Source organism: Vombatus ursinus, unplaced genomic scaffold (genome assembly GCF_900497805.2).
Source record: "Vombatus ursinus unplaced genomic scaffold, bare-nosed wombat genome assembly UNPS02011613.1, whole genome shotgun sequence".
In the NCBI taxonomy this organism is placed as follows: Eukaryota; Metazoa; Chordata; class Mammalia; order Diprotodontia; family Vombatidae; genus Vombatus; species Vombatus ursinus.
Window position 1 is genome coordinate 3,158,020 of NW_020951391.1, and position 23,830 is coordinate 3,181,849.

Genomic DNA, 23,830 nt, shown 5'->3' on the forward strand with positions numbered 1-23,830 from the left:
ATGATCTATTAAGAGTTATCATGGGGGCAGCTAGGTGGCACAGTGAATAGAGCTCTGGCCTTGGAGTCAGAAGGACCTGAGTTCAAATCCAGCCTCAGACTCTTAACACTTACTAGCTATGTGACCTTGGGCAAGTCACTTAACTCCGATAGCCTCATCAAAAAAAAAAAAAGAGTTATCATAAGGAACTCTATTTTGTTCTGTATTTGCTGGGGAATTTTACTATGCAATATCTCAGCAAAATGTCTCTCTCCTTCAGTAAACTAGAGAACCTTAAAAACTCAAGGACTGTTGGGGCAGCTAGGTGGTGCAGTAGATAGAGCACTGGCCCTGAAGTCAGGAGGACCTGAGTTCGAATTCGGCCTCAGACCAAACACTTGATACTTACTAGCTGTGTAACCCTGGGCAAGTCACTTAACCCCAATTGCCTAAAAAACAAAACCAAAAAAACTCAAGGATTGTTAAAGCACTAGTAGACCCTTGGCAAATGCTTGTTGACCCACTGATAAAGGACACATTTTCTTTGGTCTGGTGTAAATGACTATATTCCCAGTAACAACAAATAGTAGTTAACATTTAAATAGCACCTACTACGTGCCACACCCTGTGCCATACTTTATAATTATTTTCTCCTTTGATCCTCACAACAGCCCTGGGAGGTAGGTGCTATTATTATCCCCATTTTACAGAGGAGGAAACTGAGGCAAACAGAGGTTAATGACTTGCCCAGGGTCACAGAGCTAGTTGAACTCAGGTCTTCCTGACTTCAGGACCAGCACCATATCCACTATTCCACCTAGCTGCAACCCCCCCCCACACACACACACATTCTGTCTTTTGTAACAATTTAAACATTTTGTTTTAATAAACACCTTTCCCCGTCCAGGTCTATCTGCTCTTACCAAAATTGCTTTGTAAGAAACACATCTTGTCTTTTGTTACTCCCTCTGGATCAAGTAGCTGGGGGATATAGATAGATAGACAGACAGACAGACAGACAGACAGACAGAGATAGAAAAATATATAGAAATAGAGATATATAAGTATAGACATGCACACACACACATGCTCACACACACACATACATATATATGGTACCTTCAACGGTAATAGGAATGTTTGGAAGAAGGGAGGGTTTTGGAGAAAGAGAATGAATACAATTTTAAATGTGCTGAATTCAAAATGTTTACAGGACATCTACTTTGAGATGTCCAGTAGGCAGTTGGAGATGGGAAATTGGAGGTCAGGAGAGAGGTCTGGGTTGGACAAATAGATGAGAATCAAGTGCATAGAGATGATAATTGAATCCCTGGGTGCTGATGAGATCACCAACTAAGGTAGCAGAGAGGACCCAGGACAGAGTCTTGAGAGACTGAATCTCTAACGTCTCTAATCAAATGAGAGAACATTTGTCAATTGCCTGGCATAGTGCCTGACACATAGTAGGGGCTAAATAAATGTTTATCCCCTTCCTCCTTATCCATAGTTACTGAGAGTGACCTAGATGAAGATCCAGCAAGGGAGACTGAGAAGGAATAATTAGACAGGTAGGAGAACTAGCAGAGAGTGGTGACATGAAAACCTAGAGAAAAGAGAATATCAAAGGTAAGAGAATGATGTCAGATTTCTGCCTTCTTAGAATCCCTAATTTGCTTCAAGACTGAGCCCAGATGCTGCCTTCAGAGTGAAGCCTTTTCTATTCCTACCAGCTGCAAGATCCTCCTCTGGCATCCCCAACTATGTTGGATATATTTTGTGTACACCTAAATATGTACTTGTTTTCTCTCTGGGTGAACTGTAAGCTCATCGAGGGCAGGAACTGTTTTTGCTTTTGTCTTTGTATCTCTAGCACAATGCTTGTCACATAATAGTGCTTACTGGTTGACCTTCTGAGATGTAAATTATTTGTCTGTATTTGCAGGCATGGTGTATGTACTCAACTTCTCATGGTCCAGATATTGTATAATTGTATATTGTTATAAGAATATAAGGACAAATACTCTTTGTGTTGTTCAACAATTTTGTATTATTTTGTATGTTATTATCCTTCTTAAAAAAAAAAGACTGACAGCAATCCTTGTGTGGTTGAACAGGCTGTAGATTTTCTAGCAGAGAATTTGTGAAGCATGTCATCTGATTAGCATCTGCAGTCACTCTCAGAAAACCCTGCCACTGTTTGAGATGCTGACTCTGAAGATTTTCCTTTTTTGGGAAATCTTTCCCCAAGAAGAGAAGCTGCATTCTTCGTACACTAAAAGACCTGTCATCTTCTGGGTTTTTGCCAGTAATGGACACTTAAGAGGCCATGTTTCAATGAAACCTTAACATGTCTCTTCTGCCCTCCTGGTTTTTACTACTAAATCTCCAGACTTTCTCCATCATGCCACAGCAGCCTCCTCACCTTGAAAATTCTTTCTGCTCCTGGCCTTCTCACATTAGAAGTACACTTTGTCCCTGTGGCCCCTTCCCCTGATTGATCCATGCCTCACAGACTCTCTATTTTAAGGAAAGTGCCCAGGCCAGCCATGTTTTCATTCCTCTCTGTGCACCATTCCAGACTCTTCTCCATGCCCCCAGGCAGGTACTTTCTCCTTCTCCTCTTCCATACTTTTTACTTTCTTTTTATGTATTATCTTTCTCCATTAGAATATAAGCTCTTTGAAGGCAGGGGCTGTCTTTCTGCTTAGATTTGTATTCCCAGCTGCTTAAGGCAGTGCTTGACACATAGTAAGTGCATAATAAATGCTTACTGACTTGAGGGACAACCTGCTTGTGATAGTAAAGAACAGATGCTTAGAAAGCCCTTTCCATCTTCATGGCTCACCCCAAAACATTGCCACTTAGAACAGCACATTGGGGACAGTAAATTGTCTATGCTATGAGACTTCGACGTGGAGATGCTCACATTGATTAATTTCACTGTAGGGCTTTGCCTGGCAGACCGATGCCCGCTGGCACTCGGTGCTCAGGAGGCCTAGTTGGGAACTGAGTGGAATAACTGAAGAAACTGCTGGGAGCTTTGAGCTTCACAGGCCTGTAGAAAGTTAAGGCAAACTTTACAATCCCTTGGCATGGTCCAAAGCATTGGTTTCAAACTCAAATTTTGTATCCGAAGTTTATAGCACTAACATATTCACGGTTACTATACTACCATTTATATTTTTGTTCCTCTTCCCAGACATCTCTCTCTCTCGCTCTCTGTCACACACACACACATACTCTCTGTTTCTTTCTCTCTCTCTGTCTCTCACATACACAAATCCAGCCTCAGACACCAGCTGTGTGACCCTAGGTAAGTCACACACACACACTTTCTCTGTCTCTCTCTCTGTGTCTCTGTCTCTGTGTGTGTTTCCCTGTCTCTCTGTGTCTCTGTCTGTCTCTATATGTATGTATGTGTGTACACACACACACACACACACAAATGGTATGAAAAAGGGGGAAAGAGATGCCTGCTGTACACTGGAAGGCTGGGGACAGTCCAGTGTTGAAGTTTAGAGGTCCTCGTTCTATAGGTTGGTTGATACTTTGTCCAGACTCCTCAAGGATCATTGACTTTCTTGACTCGGTTCTCTCTAAAGCTTCTTTCTATAGGGGACCTTCTCGATTGTATGAAATTGCTCAAGGAAATGGGCTTGCTAAAAGAATGGTGGAGTTGAAGTTTCTTATTTAAAGAGGAGGGAACAGAGTGTTGGTTCTCTCTGCTGCCTTTTTTCTTTAGCTTTCTGGTGCTCACAGATCATTTGCAACTCTAAAATCAAACAAGCACAAGGCATTCTGCAAAGAAAGGATAGAAAAAAAATTTTTTTTTAAATAGCCCATTTGCATGCACCCAAACTCCACAACTCCAATCCAAACTACTTACTTGCTTTATTGAATCACTGTTTCCATCCAGAATTTGGGGTATTATTCTGCATTTCTCTTTCCTCTGAAAATCACTGAATAAAAGACATAGAAAGTAAAGGGATAACAATTTTTAGCTAAAACTAATAGCTGGTAGTGGTGTTTCTTTTTCTATCTTCTTTGAATCATCATTATTGACTTAAAATACAGTTTTTATAGAACTCCATAGCAACTGAACAGGAAATGGAGGCTAGTGGAACAATTCAATGTTTCAGGAGGGATTGAGTCAGCACAATGCACTTTACCAGGGTTAATAGGAGTTCCCCTTCTCCATTTGTTCCAGTCCATTTTCCTCCAAATAATTCCATATTTAGCTGATTTCAGAGAAGTTGGATTAGGAAAATGTGAATTTGTGTCATGGTGTCACAGCCAACAATGTCTTTATTTTTCTCTAGGCTGCATTTTTGACTCTCTAGAGTTTTCTCTACCAAGCCATAAAAACCTCTTCAGGGAAATCCATTTTACCCCTAGACTTCTCATATTGGAAATACCATTAGCCCCTGTGTCCTCTCCCTTTGATTGACTGGTTCCTTTCAGAATCTCCATTTGAAGGAGGATGTCAGGCCAGTCATTTCTTCATTCCTCTCCAGGCTGTACTTCTGACTCTTTGGACTTTCTTTACAATGCCCTTTCATCTCTTTTCTTCCACCCCCTCCTGGACAGCTTCCTTCTATGTGTTATCTTCCCTCATTAGAATGTAAGCTCTTTGAGGGCAAGGGACTAGCTTTCTTTCTGCTTGTACGTATGCATATATATACATATGTCATATATTTATATATTATATACTATATAATACATATATAGTATACACACATATACATATATGTGTCTATATGTACATATACATACATATATATATATATCTTTAGATAGGGCCTATAATTTTAATGAATTATAGGAGCGCCACCAACTTAGATTACAATTTACCTATAACTTCTAGTCTTAACGAGTTGCCTAAACCTGAGATTGGTTAAGGAACCTTCCCCTAATTCACATAATAGTGTCAGGGGCAGAGTTTGAACCCAGATCTTCCTGATTCCAAGTCCAGCACCCCAGCCACTACACCATGCTGGTTATATTGATATAGACACACACATTTTAAAAATCAGCAATAGGGACTTACCCATTCCTACTGAGCTGCCAGAGCAGGTTACTGTAATAAATAAAAATGCATAAAAGTTTAAATGGATACAAACAAATATAACTTGATGACATAAATCACTGAGTAATTTTATTGTGAAGAACTTAATTTAATCAACAGAAGAGGGAAATAAAAACAATGCATCAAATCGTATGAGTGAAATAGATCAGCACATAAGGGGGTTGGGAGAACAGGCCCAACCATTTGAGATGTGTCTTTCAATTTGTGGGGATTTGTTTTGTTTGGCTAAATGTGATGTAACGGGTTTTTTTTTTTTCTTTCCTTCTCGATGGGGGATGGTGGCGGTGGTGATGTTTGAGGCTTAAGGGAAGAAGAAGAAGTGGATTTCTGTTGATTGGAAAAAAACTTTAATTTAAGAATTAAAGTAGTATCCTTATAAGGAAAATACTGAATGTTTCTCTCCCTGACAACTACTGGTGGATGGACACTAGGCTTTTAACTTTCATGTCACATTGATTCCTGTGGCTGTGGGAACCATGAATCTCAACAACTAATCAGAGATTCTAAAAATCTTAGTTAGAGTGGGAAGAAACTTCAGAGGTCATCTATTCCTACCTGAACCTGAAAAAGAATCCCTACCACAATATCTCCTAGCCTATCCGTAACCTTTCCAAATACTAAATAAATTTAGTCTCAATGAATTCTGGCTTACAGGAATGACATGGGCATGGTCTCAGTTTACCTGAATATATTTTTTGGGGACAGAAGGTAAGTTTCGATCCCGTTTCATCGACTGGAGACACCATGACTGTATACACATCCCCACAAGGTATCTCAGTGATGTCACAATAACTAAGTGCAGAAGTTGGGGTACAAGTGAAAACGCCTTTAGATCCATAAAGCTCTGCCCTGTAGTTTGCAGACCTTACGGAGGCTCGCCAGCAGATCTGAATACCATTATTGCCCAATCGATATAATTTCACCCCCAAAGGGCAGCAGGCACCTGAAAGGTAAAGTCTGTATCAAAATTCTTCTTCTTCTTCTCCTTTTTTTTTTTTAAGAAAACAAAAGCTGTCTGCCCATTTAACGTCTACATGACCTTGGCCAACCCATGAGATAAAATGTAATTTCTGAAAAGTAGACACCAGGGTAGAACAGCTAAATCCCATGAAAAGAACAGTTTATATACTGCATCTGTGGCAGCATGGTGTGGTCAAAAGATCCCTGGGCTTGGAGTGAGAGCATTTATGTCTCAATCTTAATCAGCTCTGCCATTTACTGTCAAGGTGGAAGGAGAAGAGAAAAGAATAAACATTTATATATAGCACCTACTATGTACCAGACACTATGCTAAGGGCTTTATAATTATTATCTCATTTGATCTTTACAACCACATTGGGAGATAGGTGCTATTATTATCCCCATTTTACAGCTGAGGAAACTGAGGCAAACAGAGGTTAAGTGACAGGGTCACACAGGAAATGTCTGAGGCTGGATTTGCACTTAGATTTTCCTTATTCCAGGCCCTCTATCTACTTCATTACCTAGTTTCCACTTAATTCAGTTCAGTTCAACAACCATTTATCAAGTGACTCCACTCTGCACTGTGTTAGGTAATAGAAAGATAAAGATAAAAATGAAACAGTTCCTGCTATCAAACAGTCAACAACAGTGCTAACAACTGAGAGGAATTAGGAAAGGCCAGCTATAAGAGGGGGCATGCAAGCTGAGCTTTGAAAGAAGCTAGAGGTTGCAGAAGGGGGTAATGAAAAGACTTTAATCTCCCTGAAACTCAGTTTCCTCATCTGAAAAGTGAAGGGATTGGACTGCATGACTTAGTCTAAGGTTCCTTCCAGAGTTATATTTTTTATTGTTTGTGCTGCACGGACCTATGTATTATTAAAATATTTTCCTTCAGGAGAAAAATGTCTAGGCATTTCCAGGGCAATTAATTTATTATTTTCCAACAGAATGCCTTTGAAGCTTCAGACCCTAGTATTAAAAATAATTACAAACAAAAGAGTAGATATTTTAAAAAATATTAATTTACAATGCAAGTGCATATGATAGAAAGAGATGTATTTATTTACATATGCATTATAAATACATATATAATTAAAAAGGGGTTTCTCCCTCCCCATGTATAGCATATATATATATATATATATATATATATACACACATACACATGCACACACATACACATATAGTGTATATACTTATATTTGTACATCTTGTTTCCCTCTAATAGAACACAAGTTCCTTGGAGACAGAGATTATTTCATTTTTATTTTTTGATCTCCAGTGCCTGCACATAGTAGCCATATAGTAAATGTTTATTGAATGAATGAACAGATTGGGTCCTCATTGATTCAAAAGAAATTTATTGCCAAATTTTAGCAAATACTTACTGGAAGAATAATCTTGGTAGGTACAAAAAGCAGTCAGTCCTGTAGCACTAACAGCTTTCAGAGCCACTGTATAGTTGGTGCCACAGCTGATGCATCCCAGGATACAGTGATTTTGTGGAGTATGACACTTAGACTGTCCTTTGTGAGACTCTAAAATTGTCACATAGGTTTGTGCCCCATTCCCAATGGTCCAGCTTACATTGGTTACAGACTGGGTGACTTGAATTACTCTTAGGTCTGCTGGGCAACACGGTACTTCAGAATGAAACACAAAGAGAGAATAACTTGATTTCATATCCATTAAGTTATCATCTTTAAAACGGTCAAGAATTAGGCTCATGCTTTGTTATGTATCTTAAATTCAAAATGTCCCAAACAGAATTCATCATCTCCCTACTCAAACTCATCTCTTCCCCTAGCTCCCCTATTTCTATTGAGGACACCTCCAGCCTTCCAGTACCCTTGGTTTGAAATTTCAGAATCATCCTCAACCCTTCTGGTTCCTTAACCACACTTTTCCCAACCAAGAAAAAAATCAATTGCCAAGTCTTGTAGATTTTATCTTTCCAACATCTTTTGCATCTATTCCTTTCTCTATTCATATTTGTTACCACTTTAGCTTAACCCTTTATCCTCCCTCTCCTGGATTATTGAAATAGCCTCCTAATCTTTCAGTTTTCAATTTCTCTCCTCTCCAATTCATCATTCCTATAACGACCAAACTAACATTCCCCAAAGATGGGTTTGACCTTGCCCAATCCCATCCCTAGGCTCCTGTTTCATCCACTGGCCCCAACCTATTTTCCCACACTGATTTCACTTTACTCACATATTTTATGTTCCATCCAAACTGGTACACTTGCTGTTCCCTATATATGACATCCTGTCTCCTGCTTTCATGAATTTGCATAGGCTGACTCCCATTCCTAGAATGTTCTATGTCCACTTCTGCCTTTTGTAATTCCTAGAACCTTTCAAGGCTCAGCTCAGTTCTCCCTTGCTACCTGAAGCTTGCCTAATCTCAGCAGTTGCTAGTGTTCTCCTCCACATCTTCATCCTGAAATTACTTTCATTTACTTTGTGTTTGTATTGCATTTACTGAACTATGAACAAATCTTTCTCCAAAAAGATATAAACTCCCTGAGGACATGGATGGTTTTGTTTTTACCTTTGTACTTCCAATGCTTAGCACAGTGTTTTACACATAATAGGTTAATAAATGCTCATTGAATTTAATTATATACCCTGAATTTTAAAATTGGCTAGTCAACATTTGTTTCTTTTTCATATCCTCTGATGTACCTAGCCATCCTTAGTAGTTATAGCCAAAAAAGGCAGTACAAAAACAACTTTTTCTGATGAAGGGGATCTTTACCAGGTTTCTTGACTTGTTTGATTAATTAGACTTTTCTTCATGTAACACCTTACAACTGTACACATACAAACTTAAATACACACATATTCATTTTTTCCCACTAAAAATGGCAACAAATTATGCAGTTCATTGTCATAATTTGAGATTCTCTTAACCTCTTAAGATATTTATAGACATTATAAACACTTATAGATAGTTGTCAGTTATTTGGGGACTTATGGAAGCTTTGATTTCTTCTCCCCATCTTTATTCTGTTGCTTTTTCAGGCATTTTATGACTGGTTGACACTTATAAAAGAAGATGGGTGAGGGTAGGGCAGAGGAGTGGAAACTAGAATCATTCCACTTTACTACTTAATAGTAGGTTGAAATGTGTGGGGAAAGGAAAGATGAGAATTATTGGCTAAAATAGGGGAATTTCAATTATACATATATTCCTCTAATACCCATTTGTATTAGTAAGGGTTTATTGTATATAATATGTTTACTAATTAAAAGTCATTTTTCCATTAAAAGAATAAGGTTCTCGAAATGTTTTCTGAGTGACTTATTTATGCCTCATTTCCCACAGCTCATTCTTTTGCATGGTATTAAGAATGGTAAATGACAACAAGAACAACACAAATCTTAAAACAGATCATAATTTCTACCAAATTCAACATTCAAGTTGATTTTTGCTAACATACCTGTTTCTAAAGGCACACTGTAGCTTGGCAAACTCTGTCCTGCTTCTGTTTGTGCCACCGCACTGATGGAGAAAAAGGATCCACAGGGCAGGTCAGCTATCATGCAGAACTCTCCAGAGCTTGTGCAGTGGTAGATCCCAGATTCCCCTCTGGCAGTTACTATATAAGTGGCTTCATCATTATTGGCTTGCCAGTGTACATTAATGATGGGGAAAGTGTCCTTGGACACATTTTTTATTTCTGGACTGCAAGGAGCTGAGAAAGCATGATTTATTTACTCAACCAGTATATGACAAAACAGATCAAGAAATTTTTCTGGGGCAAGTCCCACAAACCACACCTACTGCAAATGACAGTGTATGGTGAGTGTAGACAGTGCCACGGTAGGGTAGGTAATACTTAGGTAATGAGATCACATCCAAGTATTAAAATGCTAAGCTTGAGACCGTAGCAGTTGGTTTATGTAAAATTGTACTAGCTTGAAAATTTAGGAGCATTTTGGACCGTCTTCTCCTCTCCCCTAAAAAAATCCAACTTATAGGTCAATTAAAAGCTTAAAGTTTTAGCCTTTGTGGTGCTAAAATTGAGTTAAGCAACTTTTGAATCACATGGGTAGCCCTGAGCAGCATTCATGTCAATTATTGATGCCACTTTTTACCCTCTCCCATAGCCATATTCTTCTTCCTCTTTGTCTTATTTGCCTTTCTTCCTTTTATGCCTCCCTTATTCTTCTCTTCCTTTATTTCTCTTCTAGCACTTAGTACAGGGCCTTGCAGTATATCCTTAATAAAAGTTCATTTAATTGAATTGAATTTCTTTCCCTTTTCTCCTCCCCTAAGTCTAAGTTCTACCTCTGTTGGGAGCACCAAGTAAGATTATGTATGTAAATCATTTTGTAAACCTTAAAGTTCAAGAAAAATACCAGCTATCATCATTATCATCATTATTTTTATTAGTTCACTCAATGCCTTTGTTGAGGCATGAAAGTGATTCTGGGATCTCAAAGGCTATGTCCTCAATAGCACAAATTCTGTCTAATCCTACAAAGTTAGAAAGACCCTGCATAAGAGCTCAGTGTCAGACTGTATGTCTGTCATCAGACCACCATCCTATTTAACTTCAGAGATGCTCATCAATAAGATGACCATAGGGCAATGAATTTTTTTTCCCACGTGAACTCCAAAAAGCCATCTACTATGTCTTAAAAGGGTCTTGAGCTGGATCTGTGAAGGGTACACTTACAGAGACAAAATCACAGATTCCTGAAGTATCGAAATAATCATAATCACCACCATCATCTGCACTGATTGGCATCATTTTGCACATAGACATTATTTTAAAAAAAAAAAAACTTGGTGGTTCCTGATTTACATGGGTCAATGATGACCTGTCTCTGCTTTGAAACTATGACAGGGTTTGGAATAGAAGCTATACCGTACCTGTTGTCACACACTGGGGAGCACAAGATGTATTGCTTCCCCTGATTTCACTGAAAGAATACACAGTGACATTGTACACGGTGTCACACTGCAGGGCAGAAAGGGTGCAGGCACTAGCAGTATCATTGCACTCAATCACATGGTTCCCATTAACAGCTTTGGTTTCATACATTTCAGCACCACGGACAGGAGACCAGACAAGCTCAGTGGTATCACTGGAGACAAACACTGGTTTAATGTCACTAGGACAGCAAGGAGCTAAAAGGGCATAAGCACAGAAAGTGAGAGTCAGCAAGATTTGTCATGAGCAATGATGGTCAGTGTGAGATGTTAGGCTAGAGTGGGAGGAGGAATCAAAAGACTGAGTTTATCTTTCTGTCTCTGCCAATGATACATTACGCGGTCTTTGTTTTACCCTCCATAAAATGGAAATGATACCTGGGATATACTTAACTCAACAAGATATCATAAATATCCAAAAAATAAATCCAATTCTTTGTCCCAAAAGCCATTGATCAGATTTCATAAACTTGTTTTCCTGTGGCAGAGGGAATATTAATCTCCTTCTCCTTTTTTTTAGCCCCATCATCACTTCCAAATGTCAGGCCAGACAAAATTAAAGAAGAAGGCATTATTATATAAATAGATCCTGGGAAAACCCTACAGAACTTCCCTGAAGATTTCTGGTAAAAATCCATCTCTGTGGCTCTGCCCTTGGAAAAGTCCAGAATTTCCCTAGAAAACCTTTTCTCTCAATCTTTACCAAACTTACTGACCCATCAAGGTCAAGCTCAAGACTTAATCTTCTCCATAAGACTTTCCCTGATTGCTCCAGCACACATTGATTTCTTCTTTGAATGACTACAGGCCTGATTGTCTCATTATGTTACTTCATTTCAAAAGGTATCAATTAAGCAACTTGTGAGCAAGATATCGTGTTAAACACTGTAGGGGTTACAAAGATGAAGAAGACATTGTCCCTGCCTTTAAGAAGCTTTTTCATGGAAAGATGAGACATGTACACAAAAAAATTTTATGTAATATAGAAAGAAATCAGCATAAAAGGAGACACATAATGTACTATGTGAACATTTCTGGTAGGAGGGACCAGCAAAGGCTTCAAGGAGGAGATGGCATTTAATCTGACCTAGCAGGATTGCCGGGATTTCATCATGGAAAATGTGGTTGGGTGGGGAAGATGCAAAAAAATTGAAAATCAAGACATAGAAGGAAAGACCAGAGTGTGCTCAGGGGTGGTCTAGCAGTCCAATTTTCTAGAACACATGGTGAAAGAAGATGCTGTAAAGGTAGCTATGAGGGGTCCAACAGCCATGCTGAGAAGCTGTTGGAGGGAAGCCACTAACTAAGAGGTTCTAGCCACTAACAGAGTAATGAGTAGAAAAAAGCATCTGGAGGAGGCATCAATGCCCAAGGATCCTGAGTTCCCTCAACTGACTAGACATTGATTCTCGGGAAAGTGGTGAGTGGGAAAGCACTGAGGATTCCTGCTTGGTCCTGAGGGGAATGATTGATGAAGAAGTCTGAATATAAGCAATTTAATTATTTTCTGGGAACTCAGGGGTTTGGGGCATGTGTATGGCATTGGTCTGATTAAAGTTGCAGAGCTACTTCCTGCATGGTAGATGTTTTGACATATTTGATTTTATTTCTTTTGCTTCTATGAGTAAGGAACAATATTCAGAAAAACCATGTTTATGTGATCAATCCCACTCTACTATGCTAAAGTGACTTTGTTGAAATGCAGCCCAAAGAGAAGAATGTAGAGTTTTCCCAGCGGTTAGGAGCTGAGCCAAGAAACTAATTGGATAAATCAGCACAGATCACACAACCTGTACTAATATAAGTCCCCCAAAAAGAAGTGGAGCTAGAGGATAGAAGTAACCAGATTTCTGAGAGCCATAAAAAGCTTGGTATTTCCCCTGCCAACATTTTGGTGTTGAGTGGCACACATTACCACTGTGGTGAATTGGAGACTTCCAGCACCTGATCTTTATTATTGGATCAGGCAAGGGTGCTAGCAGTATTGCTAATGGTCAGATTTTCCACTCTTTATTCAACTCTTTTGAGTAACTCTAAGTGAATTCTACAGGGGAATGAATGATCTGTGGTGTAATCATGTCTGGTGAATCCTCATCCCCCACCCCCCCCCCCCCCCCCCCCCCCCGTAGGTATCCCATGCTGCTTACCTGTTGTGTAGTTGAACACATCACCCAGAGGGCTCTGCCCTACCTGATTGTAGGCAAAGACACTAATGAAGTAAGTGAAGCCACAATCAGATGGGAAACTGCATTGGGTCAATGATGTGTTACAATGCACCTCCAAACCATCATCACTTTTCACAAAAGCCACATAGTAATCTCCAAGTTCAACATCAGACCATGACACAGACAGGTGACCAGGATAGTCTTCTTGGATTGAGATGCTTCTGGGTGCACAAGCAACTAGGAAAACATTTAAAGACAGAGAGATTTTATCTGCTTCTTTGCCATGGCATAGGACTTCAGAGCAATTCGAGATAGCAACTGTTTGAGTTCTCTTACAGACCAGGTTTAGTAAATGGTGTTGTAAAGACTGGCAGTGTATCATAAATCAGTATTAGAAGAGAATCCTGAGGGACCAACAGATGAATTTCAGGACCTAGTACAGTGAAATCCAATGAACTATCCAGATTTTTTTTTTTTTGTGGGAGGAGGTAGATCAAATATTACTTGAAATAAGTGGGACATTTGTTAGGGCCTAAAATCCATTGGGTTATAGGGCAATTTTCATAGCAATGAAAGTATTAATTCAACAAACTAAGTATTTACAGCATGCAAGGTGCTGGGGGTGTGAAGATAGACACTATTAATAATGTGCAATTAAGGAACTTGCAATCCAGTGGTGATGGTGTGTGTGGGTTGAAGGAGGAGGGAGGATATACATGCTCAAATAACTATTTTAGGACAAAGTGAAATAAGTACAATGGAGAATCATAAGTACCACCAAAAGAGGTTTAAACAAAGGGCTGTGAGTAGTTCTAGGAAGGAGAGGTCTCTGCCTGGGGAGACTGAAGCATCAGGGAAGGCTCTGAGGATCAGGAGGTACCTGAGTTGGGTCTTGAAAGGAGAGCTGGACTTCAACAGAAAGATGAGGCAGAGGAGTCCTTTCCAGGCAGGGAGGCAAAGGTTTAAAGATAGGAGAGTTCAGGGTGAATAAGACTTCACCTTATCTACTTTCGTATCCCCTAGTGCTTTCAATGGGACAGCTAGGTGGTGCAGTGGATAGAGCACCAGGCGGGAGTCAGAAAGACCTGAGTTCAGATTTGACCTCAGACACTTACTAGCTGTGTAACTCTGGGCAAGTTACTTAGCTCTGTTTACCTCAGTTTCCTCATCTGTAAAATGAGCTGGAGAAGGAAATGGGTAATCACTCCAGTATCTTTGCCAAGAAAACCCCAAAGGGGGTCATGAAGATTCTGAAATGATCGCACAACAGCAACAAAGTGCTTTCAATATAGTACTGGGTATTCCAAAAGTCTCAGTGCGGTTTTCAGCTTTAATAGCTCAAAGACTTTTGGGGCCACCCTATCGAATCAGAATAAAAACCTGAGAATTGGAAATTACTTTGAAAGACATTTAATCCAACTCATACCTGAACAAGAATTCTCTCTATAGCATACCTGAGAGGTGGTCCAGTCTCTACTTCAAGACCTTTAGTAAGGGGGAACCCCAGTGGAGGCAAATTTTTAGATGGCTCTAATTGTATTTTTACTTCAAGCCTCAGTTTATCTTTTTTGTAACTTCTACTCATTGCTCCCAGTTTATTTGTTTTGTTTTGTTTTAATTTGGTGGGGTTTGGTGGTTCTGCACTCTGGGGCAAATCAGAACAAATCTAAACCTTCTTCCAAATGACAAACCTTTAGATACTTGAACACAGCTACCACAACCCTCCCTCTTCCCCCAAGTGTTCTCCAGGTAAAACATTTCTAGTTCCTTCAACTAACCTTATGTTACATGAGCTCAAGACTCTTCATCAAACTGGTTGCTCTCCTCTGGACCTCTCCAGCCTAGTTGAATTTTATTTGATTTGATTTATTGTATTGAATTTTGCCTGTACCACAGGTGAGGCAAATCTAGACTGTGTATAAAGAAGAAGAATGTGGAATGGGCAACTATTTCATTACTGTCACACTTTTTAAAGAAATTATGCCTATATGAAAAGTCTCCGGATAAGGAAAAAATTCCTACTTTCTGGTTTCAAGTTTGTAAAACAGGTAGCAGCTGGTACGATATATTTTTTGTAGCTTCTGGAATGAATCTTAGAAAGGAAGGTAAGATACTATCCACAATGGACAGACAGGAGCTCTAGTATGATAAATGTTACTCGGTGGTAATCAGGAGAAGTGATATATTGTTTTTAATGTCATAAGAATTTCTAGTAAATAATTCACAGCAAACCACAATGGAAATAGAAGTAGCTAATGTTTGTTGTTATGTTTGGGTTTTAGTAATGCCTCATTATCCAGCATCATCAGGGAATAAAGTATCCTGGGTGAATGAATTTTCCAAGCAACTGAAGTTTTGCCCTTTTAAGTCCCCAGACGATTCTAATTCTAACTTTTTTTTAAGGACATCATTTTCTTCCTATTTATACCACTGATACAGCCTTTAAAAACTCAGGGTAACTTCCATGCCATTATGAAATGTCAGAGTAGGGTTTTGGTATTCATTTTTTATTTGTATGAAAAGTAATTTAAAAAACTTTTAAAAGTAAAAATGTAGAAATATCCCAATATGTACATTAGGACTTCATTTCCTAATGGTTAGAACTATCCAAAAGTACAAGTTGCCTCAGAAGATAGAAGGTTTTTTCTTCACTAGAAGTCTTCAAGCAAAGATAAGATGATTTATTGGGTAGGCTATTGAGGGTATTCCTTTTCAGATATGGAAAGTCCCCTCCAACCCTGAAAATTTGTGATGCAGAGCTCACTTTTAATTAGGAAATCATTCTTGTAAATCCCAGTTCTAGACATCCCGAATTCTTGGCAAGGAGGAAGAAACACTGTCTCTGGTGTAAGGACCTGAGTTTAAATCCCATCTTCTTTGCCACTTACTACCTGTGTCTCAGTTTCCTCATCTGTAAAATGAAAAGAGTGGACTAGGTGCCTGCTGAGGTTCCTTTGATCTCTAAATCTATGATCCTATGAATAATTGGCTGTTATTGGTAGAATCAAGACTATGTGTAGCTAAAGCTTGGGCAGAGTTTTCAGCATTTTCCAGGAATATTTTTCAATTTTGCCAAAACTCTCTCCTGTTCCCTATATCCCTCCACTTTGTGCCCTTTAGAATGGGGTTCACATTCTAATGAAAGTCAGGCCCCTAGTTCATAAATTGCTTCTTCTAGTGCACTCAAAGGGGCCTTGGAGGAACATTATAGGCACCTTGACCCATTAATCCCATAATGAACATGACATATTTTACATACCAGTCTTTAAGTTCACTGTTGCTGTTGAGTGACTAGAACCAGCATCATTACTTGCTAAAATGGAAAGGGCATACTCAGTTCCGCAATGGAGAGCAGAGATAGTGCAGGAAGTAGATGTGGTACTACAATTCAGCTTTGAAGCCTCACTGGAGGCTGTCACAGTATAACTGAAAGCTCCTTCTGTTGGCATCCAAGAAACAGTTGCCTTCTGAGTCCCGCTATCAAAAGAGACTTGGATGTCTGCCGGAGCATGAGGACCTAGAGAGTTTTTTTGAGAAACAATTTGTTAAGATGTTTCACATTCCAGAAAGAGTCAAGGTAAGAGTTAGTAGAATTTCAGGACCTAGCCCAAGCGTGGTGGTGCAGGCCTGTTCTCCTGCCACTCGGAGGGCAGAGGATGGTGGATCTCTTGAGCTTGGGGTTCTGAGCTATAGTAGACTATGATGATCAGGTGATCACAATGAGTTTGATTACGGTGTGTCCTTGAGAGCAGGTGGCCACAAGGTTGTCTAAAGAGGCCTAAATTGGTCCAGGTCACAAACAGAGTAGGTCAAAGGTCCTGTGCTAATCAGTAGTGTGATTAAGCCTAATCCTAATTAGGATTACTAACCCCTGAGTTCCGCTCCTGGGTAAAATGGGGAGACCTAGTTTTTTAAAAATGGGCAGCTAGGTGGAGCAGTGGATAGAATGCAAGCCTGAAGTTAGGAAGACTCATCTTTGTGAGTTCAAATCTGGCCTCAGACACTTACTAGCTATGTGACCCTGGGCAAGTCACTTAACTCTATTTGTCTCAGTTTCCTCATCTGTAAAAATGAGCTGGAGAAGGAAGTGGCAAGCCAAACTGGTATCTTTGCCAAGAAAACCCAAAATGGGGTTCCAAAGAATTGGATGTGACTGAATGACAACAGTCTTAAAAATATATATATTCATGAATCAGCTTTGAAGGTTAGTTCCCTCCACAGGTATCTGAATTCTGCAAAATTTTACCTTTCTGTGGGACTTAGGGTAAGTCACATAACTTCTGATTCCCTCATCTGTAAAATGGATACTATAGTACCTACTCTAATTACCTGTCAGGGTTGTTGGGAACATCAAATTAAATGATAGTCATGTAAGTTATTTTACAAATTGAAAGTGTGGTACAAGTATAAGCTATTATTGAGTAGTAGATTTGTTTAAAGATTACTTACTACTCCACAGAGAGCCTAGAAGTTGAAGAAAAAATTTTAAGTATTTAGGAATGTCTGTTAATTGCCAAAAACTGGGACTCAGGTTTCCTGAGTCCTAATCCTGGATCTGCTATTAACTAGAGGAGTGCTTTTGGATAAATTATTTTACCTCTCTGGGCATCAATTTTGTCACCTATAAAATAATGGGTTCAGACTAAAATGTCTGTAAGATCCTGTATCTATTGCTCTCCTACGCAAAGATTATATGAGTATTTCAGTTTTTCTCTGGAGATGATATGGATGAAGATCCTATCCTCATTTCTGAGGCAACATAAGGAGGTACTTACAATTTTGACCCAATGGCCAACCTTCAATCAAAAGAATTAATTTTTAAGTTCCCTAGGCAATACTTCTTAAACTGTGTGTTGCAACCCCCAAAAATTTGGCAACAGTAAAAGGTTTCTGAACATGAAACAACCAAAAATTAATTAAAAATCAAATGCATAAAGAATCCAAGGTGTTTCTGACAGTGCTTGCCTGTGGTACATCAGGCAACTTCACTGCAGCTTTGGTTCTGGACACAAAGCACGTGTTCTTTGCACTGCACATGCCCTCAGGCCAATGGTCGCTGCCAAAACAGTAACAGGAGTCTTGAGTGGAAAAAGTTTAAGAAGCCCTGCCCTAGCGGGCAGCTTCTCTTCCCCTCATCAACCTAAAGCACCACCAGATGGCTACCAAATGACAGAAACAAACATCAAAAGGCTCCAAAACACACATGCCTCCTCTTTGTTTTGATGCTTTTAAAGCAAGGCATGTAACTTTTTGCAGTTGCTGAAAGTCACTCTTACATGGACGATAAATACATATGCATGATTTCCTAAACTGTTTTAGAGTTTTCAATAGTCCCAGCTGTCCTACAGGAAAAATTATATAATTCATACTTTTTTCCCCCTGACAATATAAAAAACGAAATGGGAAATAAAGAATGAACTCCTTTAAAAATAACAATATTTTATTAGATCGTCATCCTTGTGTCCACAAAGAATCTCTTAGTCTGAATCAAAACATCTGTCAAACCATCTTTGTGTGTGTGTGTGTCTGTGTGTGTGTGTATTTATACAGAATTTTAACTTCACAATTGGCGCTGGCTTCCTAGAACATCATCCTTTGCTGTGTGATATTGGATGTGTGATACATTTGAAAAAGTTATAAATAGGATTGGTGATAGGCCTTGTCTGTTTAGAACAACCTTTCTTATCACATTCAATAACCATTTTAAAACCTACAAGGAAGTTCCAAGAATGGTGATCATGTGAAATAAATGAATAGATCCAGTGGTTACAGGTGTAACCCAGGCTGGTCTGGGCATGTCTAATTCTAAAACAGAGATGCCCTTGAAGGGCTTTTTGAGCATGCCCAGTGTGCCTAACATGGAGGCTGCTGCATTCCCTACCATATGGGTAGAGATAGTGTCTGTGACTGGCTACCTGAGCCTTTAAAATTAGATTTTAAAATCTTATCTACTGAGTCCTAAGGGTGAAGATCCCAGTTTAATCATAGTGTGGGCACTATGAACTGAACTGATGAGAAGGGAAAGATTCTCCTTCCCCTGTTCTCTCTCTTTTACCCCAGCTCTGAGAAATCAGCCTGGGGAGGTTTGATCTGTTCTGTGTTTTTGGTCTCCTCAGTTTTGGAGGTTGGAGGTGAAGTCAAGCCATGGAATTGGGAAGTCAAACCAAGGAGACCTTGGAGCCAGGATTGTAGGTGGGATAGTGCAGCCAACCAGCCTGGCATGGAAGAACTGAGTAGCTAGGGTGCCTGGGACTCAAGCCCCAGGGAGGTTTTGGACTTGGAACTGGGACTTTGCTCTATTGGAACTGATCTAAGCCATGAATTTAATCTTCTTCCCCTCCCTAGAAATTGAGGTGGTGCAAGGGAGAGGAAGAGGAAGATTGGGTCTCCCACATGCTTGGGGAGTAAGTTTTTATATTTGTAATTATACCTTTTGAAGTAAATATTTCTGTATAAAAGCTAATCTGACTGTTAGTGGCTAATGAAACTGGGAGCACCCTCTCTCTACTTGGTGGAACACTATCCATGAGAGCTGGAGGCATGTGCAGAGAACTTAGGTCCCCTCCATCCCCCCCAACCCCCTTGAGGGTACAGGGAAATCTGGGGGTAGTGTGGAATATAACTTGCCTGGCTTTCAGGTGGTGGGGGCCAGGTTGGTTTGTGTTACATGTGGGCCCTCATATTCTCTTTTCCCAGTTCTTAGAAATTACTAGTTACATTATGCTGAGCTAAATGATGTTTCTTTAAAGGGCTTACTTGTTCTCTGATTATAAGTAGAATCATCTCCAGGGATCCCATTAGCATTCCAGGCATATGCCTTTATGGTGTAGAGAGTTCCTGCGTCTAAACTGGTGAAGGTCAAAGAGGTGTTGGTGGTATTCTCTTTCCACATCCTACCCAAGCCATTGGAACGCATGATGGACACAGAGAATCCGACCGCCATGGACACAGTTTCCCACTGTACCAGGATCGTGTCAGAACTGGGGGAACTCACATCCAAGACAGGGGCAGCCAAGACTGAAAAGGTAGAAAAGAATTCACTGTCCTTTGACACCTACACATGCAAATTGCTTCAGAAAAACCAAATGTAGCACAACACAAACTTAAAATAAAAAAGCAAGTAAATGTGGGATTATCATTTACATTGCTAAAGAATTCTTTGCTTTACAGAAAGATTCACAGGAGGGTTCTTTCAAATAGTAACTCCCCCAGTACATTTAGGCATTTGCTTACACATCACTATCTACTCCACTGAGATCCTGGTAGGAGAGAAATTATATGTATTAGGAACCTCTAACAGTTGTAGATGAGTCAGAGATGAAAATTGAAGGATCTATAGAATTCGAAGGGTGGCACAATGGATAGAGCACCAGGCCTGGAGTCAAGAAGACTCATCTTCCAATCTGGCCTCAGACACTTACTAGCTGTGACCCTGGGCAAGTCACTTAACCCTGTTTGCCTCAGTTCCTCATTTGTAAAGTAAGCTGGAGAGGGAAATAGCAAGCTACTCCAGTATCTTGGCCAAGAAAATACCAAATAGGGTCACAAAGAGTCAGATATGACTGAAAAAAATGACTGAACAACAATAGAATTCAAATATAAGTCAATGGGAAAATATAATTTGACTTAGACACAACTTCTCAAGAACACTCATTTCGTATCAAGGTGCCCTTGTACACATTTATATTTAGTAATTAATGTTGCCACCCAAAGTCAAATAAGAGTAAATTCTGGCATGTATTTCAATATGTGTCAAACTGCTACAAAATCCCATCCACCTGTGCTGTATTCACCAGTGGTCTTTGGGGATTTGGATATGTGGGAAGGATCAGTGATTTCATTGGCCACAGGTAATTTCTAATGTGGGAAGTGATTTACCAGTTGAAGAAGACTGCAACCTTCTCTGATTTGGTACATAAGTGTTAGGAAGTTACAAGAGTCACATGGAGCTTAAGTGATCTGCGCTGGGTGGTGTAGCTTTGTATCAGAAGTAGGATTGGACCCAGGTCTTCCTGGCACCATCTAAAAATATTTCCCTAATTTAAGGAATCTGATACTTTTCAAGAAAGTCTCTCTGCCCCATAATGGCCTAATTTTGGATAATCATATTTGATATTTAAGTTACATTTTTCCTCAAATACATCCAACTTTACCAGCAGTACTATTTCTCATAATTATTCTGTGCCCTGGACCTCAGACACTCATTCTATACCAAATTATAATGCATATTGGTAATACCAATTCTCAAGCAAGTTCATGTTCTTTTACTGATTTAAAGTGCCCAGGGATTGATAGTTACCTGTCTTTGCCTTCTTGGGAGGTGATGCCTGGCTTCTCCCTCCAGCATTGACTGCTCTGATGGTGATTTTGTATGTGGTAGCCGCCTTCAGGCCTGACACTGTGCCTGGTGAAATAGTGACTATTGTTTCAATGAAGGACTCGCCATCTTGGGCTGTGAGGAGATAACTGGTAGCCCCTGGCACAGATGCCCATTCCACAGTGATGCTGTTGCTAAGTTTGGAATAAGCCTGATCAATAATGGGTATTTCTGGAGCTAAAAACAAAATCAGTAGTCAAATATTGTATTAGTAAGGACATTGACGATAACCACCGCCCACATCCCTTCTGTCTTTCAAACACATGCATTCTCATTACACTGCTAACAAGTTCTCACCAGCTAGGTGGTGTAGTGGATAGAACCCTAGGCCTGGAGTCAAAAGGATCTGAGTTCAGATTCAGCCTAGCTATATGATCCTGGAAAAGCCCCTTAACCTTTGTCTGCCTGGGTTTCCTCAACTGTAAAATGGAGATAATAATAATACCTCCCAAGATTGTTGTGAGGAGCAAATGAGATAATATTTGTAAAGTGTTTGGAACATAGTAGGCACCTAATAAATGCTTGTTCCCTTCTCCTTCCCCTTTCTTCATTCCTTCTGCTCTTGGCATCATCCTATCTCCTTCCCCATCAGAACCCTGGACTTTGACCCTGGATCGCCTTGGTCTCATAAGTGAGCTTTTACTTTAACTTGCCAAGATCTAGGCCTCAGAGTCACTTCTTTGCCATCTCTTCACCACATTGAAACAAAGCCTTATTCCATCCCCTTTCCGCTTTGTGTGTTGTCTCCTCTCATTAGAATGTAAGCTCCTTGAGGGCAAAGACTGTCTCGCTTGCTTATTTTTGTATCCACAGTGCTATGTCAGTTCCTGGTATTGACTAAACCCTTAATAAATGTTTTATCTATCTGTCCATCTCTTAGACGAAGACAGAGAAAAAAAGAGGCAAAATGATTTACCCACAGAGACATCTAGGAAGTACAAAGGAAAGGCAGAATTAGAGCTGAGTGCTGTTGACAATCATTTGGAGTTGGATTTGGAGGGGCAGTGGGGTGGGGGAAGAAGGAGGGGAGTGTGAGAAATTTTCCCTTTGAAAAGGATTTAAAAAGGATTGGAAAGTGAGAAGGAGACAGGGAGAAAGGTGAGATCTGCAGTGGCCTTCTGCCTGTGGGAAGTCTGCCTGGAGCTAGATACCTTGGGAATTGGTCTGATTGGCTTTGTGATAACTCACTGGAACACTCTGCCTCCAATTTAAAATCATGGACTTTTAGAGCTGAAATTATCTAGTACAACACTGTCATTTTATAGAAAGAGAAACTAATGAATGCTCCAAAGTATGGGTTCTTCCTTATCCCACAACATTACTGAGGCGGCCTTCTCATCTAAGTATATGATGATTCACCCATGCAAAAAAAAAAAAAAAGAGTTTTTTAAAACCCCAAATTCTTCTGTTCCTGTTCACAGACAACCATTTCTTTCTGTACAATGGCCTAGACATTTGGCAGCCTCTCAAGAATAATTCCACAAAGATGAACAACATACCCACTGTGTGATGACCAAGCATTCTTTCAACATTATACAGGTATGTTTCTCTCTTTGCCATCTCTTAAAAAATTATGACAGTGCTCTTGCCAGAGAAGGAGGCACTACACTGAAGGCAGCATAATGTGGTAGGGCATATACTCACCAACAGTGTAATGTCATAGGGAGTCTACTCACTGGACAAAGACTTAGAAGGTGTGACTTTGGGCAAGTCTCTGAACCATTCTAGATCTCAGTTTACTGATCTCTATAGGGAAAAGTTCAGAATTGGAGGCAGAAAACCCGAGTTCAAATCTTGGCTTTGCCACTTAATACCAGCGTGATCTGCAGCAAATCATTTATTGTCTCTGAGTCTCAGCTTCCTCAATATTAAAAAAAAAAATAACGAGGTTGTATTAGATGAACTTTAAAGTCCTTGGTAGTTCTAAATATCTAAGCCTAGAATTGTTTTGCTTCCACTTCCTGCTTTACAGTGTTGTGAGGAAAGAGCTTCCTAAGCTTCAGAGTTCTGTAGAGACATTAATTATACTGAACCATCCTGCCGGGGTAGTTGACCCTTTAAAGGAGAATCATAAGATCATAGTCTTAGAACTGGAAGACACCTTGGATGTAGAGTAATTTAACCTCTTCATTTTACAGATGAGAAAATTGAGACCTAGAGAGGTTAAGTGACAGCTAGTAAACAAATTTGAACCCAGGTCTTCCAAATTTCAAATCCAGCTTATCTCCAATTTATGTCTATCTTTTGGGGCATAGTTGTTTGCATTTTGCTTTCTCCATTAGACCGTGAGCTCCTTGAGGGCAGGAACTATTT

General features: G+C 39.7%; 1 protein-coding gene across 1 annotated transcript in view; it reads right to left on the reverse strand.

Annotated features, from left to right (window-relative positions):
* Positions 1-3,870: 3,870 nt before the first annotated feature.
* The window catches only part of FNDC7 (fibronectin type III domain containing 7), a 37,940-nt gene continuing 17,980 nt past the window's right edge, over positions 3,871-23,830 (reverse strand). The window contains 10 exon segments of the mRNA XM_027856748.1: positions 3,871-3,938; positions 5,027-5,056; positions 5,748-6,008; positions 7,417-7,671; positions 9,477-9,731; positions 10,916-11,173; positions 13,123-13,377; positions 16,400-16,657; positions 19,897-20,157; positions 21,440-21,694. Coding sequence (XP_027712549.1) covers positions 3,871-3,938; positions 5,027-5,056; positions 5,748-6,008; positions 7,417-7,671; positions 9,477-9,731; positions 10,916-11,173; positions 13,123-13,377; positions 16,400-16,657; positions 19,897-20,157; positions 21,440-21,694 — 2,156 coding nt within the window.